Genomic DNA, 12282 nt, shown 5'->3' on the forward strand with positions numbered 1-12282 from the left:
CTTTAAGGTTCTGTGTACTTCGGTAAAAGAAAAATAATCATCACTATGCTGACAACAATGATTTTCTGTGGCTTACAACTTACAAGCCACAGAAAAAAAATCAAAATTTAAAATGGAAAGGAAAGTGGAAGTTTAAAGTTGGCTTACAGTTACGATAATGCCAACTTACAGACTTGACATTTAGTATGAAATATTTTTCGCAAAATTCCACGACTGGTCTGCAAGGGGTCTGCATAAACCGCATGGGCTAAATGCTGACAACAATGATTTTCTGTGGCTTACAAGCCACAGAAAAAAAAATCAAAATTTAAAATGGAAAGGAAAGGGGAAGTGCAAAGTTGGCTTACAGTTACGAAATGCCAACTTACAGAGTTGACATTTAGTATGAAATATTTTTCACAAAATTCCACGACTGGTCTGCAAGGGGTCTGCATAAACCGCATGGGCTAAATATTAGTTGGGGTGTGTCGGGAGATGGTGTAAAATATTTATTTGATAGAAAATGTGCTTTCCACGAGTTTACATTATGGTGCGTATATTGTAGCGAATTTGCCTAAAATGGCGGATTTAGGGAGGCTGAATTTGAGCTTTGTAAAAGAGGAACTGAAATATGATAAATTGGAAACCTTTTTAATGATTCTGGTCACTTTTACAAATGAAAACAAAATAATTCTCAGTCACTCTGAGAATAACGGTTTTCTATAGCTTTCATCAACATAATAGCTCAAAGTAACTTATTGCAGAAAATATGATAAAATAAAAGAGGAACTGAAATTTGATAAAATAAAAGAGGAACTGAAATATGATAAAATAAAATATAGTACAAGATATCTTTACAAGCGCATAAATAGGCTATATATACATAACTATCGCTAATTCAAACTTAGTGTCAGGTTTGGAAAAGAACATCGCATACGGTACAGGGTGTCCCAGAAATAGCAAACTGGTCGTGTTATTGTATAATCATTACAGGAACAAACAAATCAAAATAAAATTTGAGTCGCAAACTCTTCACAATTCGCAAACCTTAACCTTAAAAGAGTATAAAAATATGCAAACAATGTCATTAAAAATGAGAACATAATATGAACAAAACTATAGAACAGACTGTTGACAAGGTGATCATATTGTTATCCCAAGTTTGAAGTTCACCAATTACTGCATAAGCTAGCGAGTGGGTTAATACGATTTATTATAGGTTAATCGGTTATTGCAAGTAGCTATAGGTTGCAGATTGAATTAAAGGAATTCCCGGCAAAATATGCAAATAACTTCATTAACATCCATAAATATGCAAATGAACTGACACAAAACTATGCAGCACAAGAGGTGATCACAGTCTATCATATTACCAAGTAAGAAATCAATCGGTTATTACAACACATGTGCTGAAGAGTGGATCAATGGAATATCTGGCAAAATATGCAAAACAATCTCATTGATATTCATAAATATATGGTCCACAACTTTTAAGTTCCCCCTAGTACTTTTTAGAATAAGTCAAAAACATTTTACGAAATGTAAAAATGTAAAAAGATATGTATAGCCCTATTTGTTTTATGTGGACCAATTTATAGCGTCACACGTCAGGTCAAGTTTTCTTTACTAACAGTAACAAACACATGGATAGACCTTGGCTACTGTATTGTTTGAGAGCTAACTCCTATGGACTCAGATGTAACTTTTAACACTGTTTAAGGGGTGGGGTATGAACGTTTGGACAGTATTTATTGTGGGACATTAGAGCATATCAGACATATCGAATTGCATTCTAAATGCGAAGAATGTCTTTCTGATATCAAATAATTTTAATTTTTTTAAATTCACGATATAATACAAATTTTATGACAAATTATTGAAATTTGATATTTTTCACATTTTTGATATATAACAGTCCTCGAAGTAAATTTTACAAATCTACTGACATATTCTTAAAGTGTATGTAGCTGGGAGGAAAAGCCGACGATCAATTGAAAATTTTGACCTTTCATATTGAAGATATGGTTTTTCTTCGTACTCAGAATGCAATTCGATATGTCTGATGTGCTCTAATGTCCCACAATAAATACTGTCCAAACGTTCATACCCCACCCCTTAACGGTCTCTTTTTTACATAATGAACCATTGTGACTGAACGCAATGACGTGTGACGTGTAAAACAAATAAGGCTACCCATACCTTTTTACACGTTTGTATTTTGTCAAATATGTTTCGATTTATTTTAAAAAGTATTCAGGGGGGAACTTATAAGTTGTGGACCCTATATACAAATTCCGTGGCACAGATATACAACATATTATACAGTTATACTTGGATCCTACCAAGTCATAAGTTAATCAGTTATTCCGAGTAGTTAGGTTGCAGAATAGATTAAAGGAGTTTCTGACAAAATATGAAAATAAACTCATTAATATTCAAAATATGCAGATAATTGACGCACTAGTACAGCACATAAGGTCCCCATACTCTATATATCATCCTACCAATTTTGATATAATATTGGATGGCTGAGCATGATACCATAACATATCGGATGAGTCATAAAAATATCGGACGAGCCAACGCAACGGCGAGTTCGATATTTGTATGACGAATCCGATATGTTATGGTATCATGCGAAATAAGCCATCCAATATTATCATTATTAGGTTTTCTTAACTCCTAATTACCCTGAAAACATAATAATGTAGTTAATCGGTTATTGCGTGTAGGAAGCAGATTGGATTTAAATTTCCACCCGGCGAAAGAACCAGCTAACCGGACGGACAGACAGCCAACCATCTGCAACATACAGCATAACATTTAGGCTATAAGCCCCACACAACATTTGTGTTGTGGGGCAAAAAAGAGAAGTAGTTTAGGAACTATTGTATCTTAGAGCGTCAAACTCCCCAAACGTTTTTTAGAAGGTCTGGAAGTTATCCATTTCCCAACGTGCAGTGACAATTTCGTCCTAAAATAGCCCCTGCGGGGAGGGGGGGGATACAAGTTACCCAGAGTGTACGACCATGTTTTGAGGTCAAGTGTTCAAAAGGTCACTGATCCCGAACTTGGGTTGCCAGTCTCCTGATGAAGGTCAAAGTTGTAAACTAAAAAATAATCACTGCAGCAATTAATTACACATTGTTTTATTACGAATAGATGCGTGGATAACAAACTTATGCAAATGAAATCGTCAAGATAATCGCACTTGCCACTGAGTTATTATCTCCAGCCTATTACGGCCCTCGACCTAAATGCAATACACGGCGCGTACGACTGACTTGACGAATGCACTCAGTTCATTATTGTTATATTCCGGGGTTGATTGTCTTCGTGATTACCCTCATACCCGTTATTTGTAAAATATTTACTACAGCAGTATCGCATGAGTAAAATTCCGACAGCCAAATATTCCATTATCGTGATCAAAGAATAGCCAATGTAGAGTCCAGCAGTTCCACCGATGTCACTGAATAAACTTTCTTCCTATACGGAAAGGTATGACAAAATAACGAAATTTTATTGTTGACTTCTGAAAAATATATCAGATTCAATCTGTTTTACCGGCCGGTTGAATTACTGTAATTTGATTAAAATCTATTTACTTGCAGCTAGTACTCTCGAAATGTAAAAGAGTGAAAAACTCACTCCCCAAAAGAGTGATTCACTGATAAAAAGAAACACTCAAAAATGAGTGAAATGTGTTAAACTTCACAACCACTCAAAAAAGAGTGAAAACCACTCTAAAAGAGTGAATTTCAACTCGTCCAAGAAGTTAAATGAAGGACAACACGTTTTTAGAGTTATCCTTCATTTAACTCCTTGAAAGAGTTAAAATTCACTCTTAAAGAGTGGTTTTCACTCTTTTTTGAGTGGTTTTAAAGTTAAAAAACACATTTCACTCCTTTTTGAGTGGTCTTATATGTGAACCACTCTTTTTGGGAGTGAGTTTTTCACTCTTTTACATTTAGAGAGTAACCTGGTAGGCTTAATAGAAATAAAACCTCGCAAAATTAGCTTAGGAATTCTTAATCATTTCTTAATTATAAAAACTGACAAAATAATCCTGTTAACAAAACAAAGCGGGGGAGCGATAAAAACGAGCGCGGAAACTTCCACTTGCTTGTGATGTAGGTCCAATTTTAGAAAAGCCCCGCAGTGCTATTAAGGCCAAATGACTTATACAAAGCGTTGACTTTGTCATGTCATTGAGGTCATGACACATGGCATTTACTCTAGTATCGAAACTCAGCCGCCTGATACTAACGTTTTTAGGTAATCATTTGAAAGCTTCATCTTTGTAGAGTCAAAATGTGCTGTGTGAATCTTATGAAACGTAGTACATTTGTATTGCTTTGATCCACCGTTTGTCTTGTAAGGGGAGGGCTACCAATCCTTCAGCCCTTTTCGACGTAGTATTGTTTGTTAACATGTAATCAGTGTTGATAAAATATCAACATGAATATTACCTCATAGGCAGGCACTTCTTTCGTGACAGCATAATTCAATTCCTCAAAGAAGACTTCCAATCGAACAAGGTTCTCTTGAACTGATTCCTTGTCGTTAACATCTATTGTCTTATCAGATATAGAGTGTATAGTTCGAAGCAAATGTTGCTACAAATATAACATATCACAAAGGTTTAGAGACGGAGGTTAGACAATTTGCTCGTGTTATGTTTCATTTGCCTCATTCCGTTAACATGGTTAAAAGGGCATTTCGTGATCCACAGCCTCATCCCCCACTTTTCTCAAAAAAAGTTGAGATTTTTATATCACTGGAAACCTCTGGCTACATAATGTTTATGTACAAAATATTTCTTGCAGATTAATTCGTTTAGCAAAGATATCGTGAAATTTGAATTTCGTTCTGGTGCACCAGAACGAAATTATAACGTATTGTCTATGGAGCAGTGTAATACACATAATCATGCATAACTCGCAAACGCAATATCGGTATCAACTGAAATTTTGGGAATATGCTTTTTTCGTAGATATGTACTGAAAAATGTCATAAAAAGAGGATGCTAGGATCACGAAATACTCCTTTAAATGGCTGGGTATATTTAGTACAGGGTGCTATGGGTTGGAATTTTATATTCCTACATTTAATAGTGGAACCAATGTTTTTTGGCATTCTTAAACCTGAAATGATAAGCATTTTGATTGGTTCAATTTTTATGCCCCTGTGGTTCCCGCGAGGGGTCGAAAGTCACAGTGTGGGAAAAACTTAAAAACAGTCCCATCATGTTGTAATGTGTCTCAAATTGTTCCTCTCATCACAGGGAATAAAAATTTCAATTGTCATATTTTTCTACGGTGCTTAGTTCAGGAGTTAAGATCGAATAGGTTACATGTCTAAAATGTCATACACAGAGGTCACAATTACAAAATGGACCGATTTCGACGTAATTTCATCGAAACTGGTCTCAAATTACCCCCCTTAATTAACATAAGAAATCTCAAACATGTACTTAATTTATACGGCCAGAGTCCAATAGAAATATGTGCAGGCATAACATTTGACCCATAATTTCATCCAATTCTGAGGTTATAAATTTTCCAAATAATATATTTTCCTAAAATGGAGTAATCTAAGACAAATTTCGATTGAATCGGTGCATTTTGAAAATACGGCTTCTTTGCATGAGATGTTTGACATTAACCTTATTTTCTATATAACTCCTCAACTAAGCATCCTAGTGCAATATGACAACTGACTTAAGGTTACGGAGGGTGAAAATTCCACTCAACTTGTCTTTTGTTTTTTAATTTTTATTTATGAAGTATATGTATATATTAAACATCTCAGAGATGTAGATTGAAAAAATTGTATCAACAAAGTATTTTTAAAATTATTTTTGTATATCAATATTTGCTCTAGATATCCCACAGCACTAATTCTTTTTTAAAGGGGTCACTACGCTAAATCCTTCCGCATTTGGTGTAACTCATGGAAGAAAGAGAAGGTGTTAGGGGCTATCATTTTCTTTGGAAGGGGAATCCCAAATATACATGGGGGGCCCGTGGGTTAGATTTTAAAAGGTATGCCAACATTTCCTGTCATCCTCCCCTGGCCCTGCTCTCGGCCAGCCTAACATTGCCAATGTGAAAACTTTAAATGGCCTAGATATTATGATGCAGATTTGAATGTTTCTGTAGTGTTTCCTAAGCCTTATAAAGATGCACTGTAAATGTTTGCCAAAAACTGATCCCCCCCTCCCCCATTCTACCCTCCCCCAGGACTCATAATTATTATGCACCTAGTTACTTTATTGTATTTTCACATGTATTTCAATGGGACATTTATTTAGTGATGTGCCCCCTTATAGTGATTATTATTCCAGTGCATGAACTAGCAACCCTATCATTTTCATTTGATTGCTAAAATCACTGAAGCATATGCACAGTGGAGCATGAGTATTCAACCAGCACTATACTAGACAAAATCAATAAAATCAGTACTATCACCTTGGCCCTGGCAACACTAACTAGCATTGTAAACAAGTTAGCACATGGTTTGAACATGATATAGATAGTGTGGAAGTGTTGGCAGAAATTGGTCAATTTCTGCAAATTTTGTGAAAATCAATTGATACTTCCCATGCAGTAAGGATTATCAGTAGTAATACAGGAGCACTGCACCTGGAATATAATGGGATTGTGAATTGATACTGTGAAATAGCAGAAAATGTGAGTACTTGAAACTAAATGTGTGGATATCTCAGAACTCCATTTTGGACCATTTGGCCTGATATGCTGAGATGAAATAAATTATTTTTAATATTTCCCGTAGCTGATTCATAAAATTTTGATATGCATGTGTTAGCTGATACTTCAAAGAAATAATGTAGGGAATAATTGTGTCAATATATTGGCACACTAAATTAATATTGTTGTTGCAAAAAAGACGACATTTACCCCATCATTTTCATTGACATTCTGTGAACATGTAAGCTTACTGTTTTAAATCAGGAGGACCTATCGAAAGAATAAATAGGTACATTATTTCATTGGTTTGTTTGTAACACATATGCGAAATCGCAATGAAATCGGACCCTCTCCCCATATTTTCCTGGCCTCTTTCCCAAAAAACCTCATGCTCATGAAATTGAACACAAATTGAAACACTTACAAAGTACATTTGTGTATGAGCTATGACGTTAAAAGTATTACAATAATAATCATTAGAGTGTCAACTTTAAGATGAAGTATGATTTTTAGGCCTGCCATGTTTATTTTTTGAAAAACAAAATATTTTAGGTGGCTACGTGCAGCCAATTTGCCTACACAAAATTTCAAAATCCTGTATAACCTTAAAGGCTCATAAAAATAGAACCGCATACAATTGTGTAACAAAATTCGCATCGAATGTTACTTGAGCATATTGAGCAAGTACGAATATAATTTTACCTCTGAAGAGGGGGCTATAGCCAAAAGAAAAAATGTCCTGTACATATGTGGTTATGAAACAAAGGTCCCCAACACATCCCCCAGAACACCCTGACCCCCCCCACACACACACACCCCCCCACACACACACACACCCCACCACACAAAGACCACATTGGAGCAAACAAATAATTCAGGGGTTACAATCGACAGACCCAATGCTGACTAGATGAGGCGGCGTACTTACTAAGTAGACCTGTGATGGCCATGCCGATTGAGACACAGTTTTCGTAAAATATCTGGTGCTGTGAAAATCAAAAGAAACATCACCCTTGTCAAAATTCCACGTTCTTGGTATTAGTATGTACGCATATTCATACAGTGCGCGGATGATAATTCTAGAATTATGGTCCAGGTATAAAGAGCAAAATTAGTAATTAGTGTTAAAAGAGAAGTAATCCATTGGTAGAGCACCAGCGCAGTCACTTTCGGAGCCTTATTTCATCCTTATACAGATGAGCACTCCGTTATAATGCCTCTTTGAAGGTGTCTTGAGAAGTATTTCTTGACTGCATATCTCCTTGTCTTGGGTAGGCGTCAATCAATTCTTTGAGGCCTCTGGACTTAGGACCAGACTCTTGGTGGGTTATCCCAGTTTCTGGTTCTTTTTCAAACCAAGGCCTGCTCTGTCTATCTCATCCAGTATCATATGTCGCTCTCTTTGTTCAAGTTCTCTGACTCCATTCCACCTTGATTGCTTTTCTTTTCTTTGTAGGCAGTTTTTGTAGAAAGTCTGTGTTTTTCCATCTATAGAATACTGTTGAGATGGTGCTTAGTGACTTTCATGCATTTTACAGAAGTGGTGAGTCTTTTAAGGTGAAGCCCATACTTCTTCCTGCTTCTGTATAGAGCACTGTTGGTGGTACATCTGCTTATTCCTGCCCATCTTTTCAAGTATTTGGTGCAGGTAGCTTCCAAGCCCTCGATGTGTGTAATTGGGAAGTTGTAGATGGTAAACTCCCATGTCATTTTGGGTAGGATTGCATTATTATATATCCAGATCTTCATGATTCCATTGAGTAGGCTTTTGTCTGTCTTTTTCAGCATGTCTGTTAGTATTTGCTTTACATACTCTCTGATTTCCTTATCTTATCTTTCAGATCTGTGAAAATAAGCTTGCCGAGGAATCGCATGGGTTGGTCGTGGATATACGCAATCTCTTCTCAATCTCTTGTCAACTTTGGATCGTATGCCACATATTGGGTTTTAAGTCCCTCTTGCTTTTGTTTCTTATTTGGAACAAATCTCTTCATGGCATGGGATCGACATTTGCTTGGCTTTGCCTTCATTGATCGAGTCCACCTCAGGAAGTCATTAACGACGTTGACCAGTTTCTGGCAGTCTTCTGGGTTTCTTACAGTTAGAGTAAGGTCATCAGCATAAGCTTTGACTGAAGATTTGATGGATGAATCCTTCATGCAGTACCCCAGATGGCTGTGTTGATCAAGAAGATCAAGGCAAAGATTGAATACTGCCAGGAATAGGATGCAAGATAGTGGGCATCCCTGGAATACTCCTATGCTGCAGTGTATCCAATCTGTTGTCCATTCCTTAGTCTTTACATAGATGTAGCTTTCATCATAGTAGATAAAGATCATCTTCCTGATGTGGTCGGGAACATGGTACCAATCTAATGCAAACTGGATGCGGTTGTGTGGCACGGTACCATATGCATTTTGTAGGTCAAGCCACGTTGTCACAATCGGTTTTCCATTCTTTTTGGCATCTTGGAGTATCTAGGAAAGTACCTCAGTATGTTCTACACATCCCGATATTTGCTCCATGAACCCTTTCCGGATGGATTTGTCAATATATTCATTCTCAGTCAGGTAGCTTATCGTCCTCTGAGCTAGGAGTCCCATTCCAAGATTACCACTTAGTCTTGTGTTCTTGATTGTGATTGGTCTGAAGTTGGCAGGTTCAGATGTATTTTCATCTTTGGAAATAAAAATGGTTTCTCACACCCGCCAACTCGATCGGAAAGTCACCCGTTCTCCAGATGTTGCAGATTACTTCGTGGAGGAGTTCCATTGTTTTATGGCACTTCTTCCACACTAGGTAAGGGATGCGATTGATTCCTGGAACGCTGGAGTTTCTTGGTTTCATAAGATAATTGGTCAGTTCTGTGAGACTTGGTGGTTTGGTATTGAAGGGTTGTTTAGGACATGGCGGTCTTTTCATCCCTTTCAGTGGGTGATACTTGTAGCCACGTTTCTTATCATTGTTGACAGAATTGAAGTACTTTTCTGCAGCAGGTTTCTGAAATGTTGGGTTTCTATTTGTATCTTGGTTTAGAAGTTTCTTAGCAAACTGGTGTGGATTCCTTCTAAAATTATTGTGAGCTTTGCCGCTTGAGGCATCCTCCAGTTTTCTCAGTTCCAACTTCCTTACTTTGTTATGTAATCTAATAAGCTTATGAATATCTGTCTTCAGCTCCTTGGCAGTTTTATTGTCACCCTTCTTCAGAGCTTGTTTGAACTGACGTTTGGTTTCCTTTTTCAGGTTTCTCAGTTTTCTCTGTTGCCTGGAAGACTTCGATTTATTACTCGCCTTCCTTGATGGTACTGGCTTCACACCAAACCTGTCTACTAACCTTTTGTACACAAGGTTCTCAAGGTTGATAAGTTGTTCCTTTGGTGAGCCATCTATTTCAGTTGATAGTTTCTCATAGAGTTGATCATCCAAGGCTTTCCAAACTTTGTCATCTGATGGATTTGGTATGTTAATGTACTCCTTGTTGTGGGTTTTACCCTGTCTTCCCGCCTCTTGAGTTGGGTGTGACAACTGGCTCGACTTATGCTGGCCTTCGTTTGAAGAGTTTGGCTGCGATGAGCTCATCATGCCGTAATATCTGACTAGTGGTCCGATCTTCTCCGCTCTCGCATGGACCGTGGGGTGAGTTTTCTTTATAGGACTTTTATTTGCTATGACTCGGAGATCTATAGGTTGCTAACCTGTCTTTAGATCAACCCGGCTATTTCCCCGGCGCCAGCGGTCTTTCCCAGCTGTCCGTTGTCTTTCCAGAATGGTTACTTTTACCAACAAGCCAACCAGTCATTTCCTGGTATCCACCTGAGGTTCTATTGAGAAGTAATTCATTGGTAGAGCACCAGCGCAGTCACCTTCGGAGCCTTATTTCACCCTTATATAGATGAACACTCCATTATAATGCCTCTTTGAATGTGTCTTGGTAAGTATTTCTTGAACTGCATATCTCCTTGTTTTGGGTAGGCATCAATCAATTCTCTGAGGTCTCTGGACTTAGGACCAGACTCTGGTGGGTTAAACCGGTTTTAAGGGTACCCAACCGTCCCGCTTCCCTCAGAGCTAGATAGATTTAATAAATACTATGTGTTTTTTTCGGAAAATGAGCTATGCGATTATGCGATATTTTTTCATTTTTTCTACAGTCAAGGCACAATGTTTATGTTACTCTGTAATGGTAATATTCGAAAACAGAAACATAGTAAAATACTTACACAGTGAAAAGTTTTGTCAGTCTCTTTAATTTCCATCTTTCAGTTCACATGTGTATGTGATCCATTTAAATCAGTCTGAAGTCGAGTATAGGGCGAGACAGCGAGCGGCGGTGGTGGAAAAAAGGAAAAAAAGGCCAACGCGTGGCGCTAAGCGCTAAATTGGATTTTCACATAGCAATGCGCGCGGGTGGCTGCAGACAGACTTTTTTTTGCCCAATAAGCAAATTAATCCAAAATCAACAATAAAACACAAATTTCGTTTTGACTACTAACAACTTACTGCTAACTTACTTGCATTGCTGTCCACAGTCACATGCAAGTGCATTGTGGTCGTGAAGGTAAGTCATATATTGACGGCAAATATCTGGTTTTAAATAATAAAGAAATTGTGCACAATAAACAAAATGTATCTTCTCATGAACCTTTTTAGTAAGAGTCGTAACACGAAATACGTTCAAATACCACAAAAAAAAGTAAAACGAAGTTTACATACAGTCTTCAACCTTGGACGGTTAAAGCAATATTATAACATTTTCAAACAAAATAGATTAGCATTTCTTTGCCATAAAATGTTAGCTTTTACTGTCAGATATATCCCCTTTATTTTTGAGCCGAACAACTACGGCAAAGCAAAGAAAATTGAATTTACTACCAGCGCACATGTCGCCAATACGTACCACTCCTTCGGTCATGTTGTGGTACGACCCTTTGTTGTGTATATCACCGTCCCGCACGCCGTGACGTACTGTGTGTTATGAACATCGTGTATGCGTTCGACTAATAATTCCATCGTAATAATAAAGCGCTGAATCAGCCTTTAATTCAAAATCACGGATTTTGACAATACTACAGCACTTAGAGTCTTGATTTTTGCAGGGTATATTGGTTTAATAAAGTACAATTTAATCGTGTAAATAAACGAATTTTAAAAATTCAGTGAGGGCGTCTTCCTCAGCAAATGTTATAATATGGCTTTAACTGGTTAATAAACCATGTATATCAACTAATGAAAAATATAGTATAGATGAATGTTTGCTTCGAGGCACTGCACGGAACAGGAACAAAAAGAGCGCATTATAAACACGGTTCTTGGATTTATATAGAATTGGCTTCATTATTAATTAATTGCAAACTATAGATGGCGCTATTTATCCTAAATCATATTTCTTCATTAGCAAGGGGTAGGTGATTAATACTGCCATTAAAGGTGCTGGTGGTGGTTGTGGTGGTGGTGGTGGTGGTGATGTTCTATCGGCTATTGGGATGCACGTTTTTGCTACTTATATCCAAACCGCTGGAGCAATTATTGTTTGAGCAAACAGATTGTTTTGGATTATTTGAAATCTCACTCATTCATTTTTATGAGAAAA

The 12282-nt window shown here is 37.2% G+C and overlaps 1 protein-coding gene across 1 annotated transcript; it reads right to left on the reverse strand.

Annotated features, from left to right (window-relative positions):
• Positions 1-2022: 2022 nt before the first annotated feature.
• Positions 2023-11322, reverse strand: LOC140136777 (acid-sensing ion channel 2-like). The gene is made up of 4 exons (XM_072158367.1): positions 11204-11322; positions 7621-7678; positions 4452-4598; positions 2023-3468 (listed from the first exon to the last, which is right to left on the reverse strand). The coding sequence occupies exons 1-4, from the start codon at positions 11257-11259 to the stop codon at positions 3277-3279; spliced, it is 453 nt and encodes a 150-aa protein (XP_072014468.1). The 5' UTR covers positions 11260-11322; the 3' UTR covers positions 2023-3276.
• Between the last annotated feature and the right edge of the window lie 960 nt (positions 11323-12282).

Source organism: Amphiura filiformis, chromosome 17 (genome assembly GCF_039555335.1).
Source record: "Amphiura filiformis chromosome 17, Afil_fr2py, whole genome shotgun sequence".
In the NCBI taxonomy this organism is placed as follows: domain Eukaryota; kingdom Metazoa; phylum Echinodermata; class Ophiuroidea; order Amphilepidida; family Amphiuridae; genus Amphiura; species Amphiura filiformis.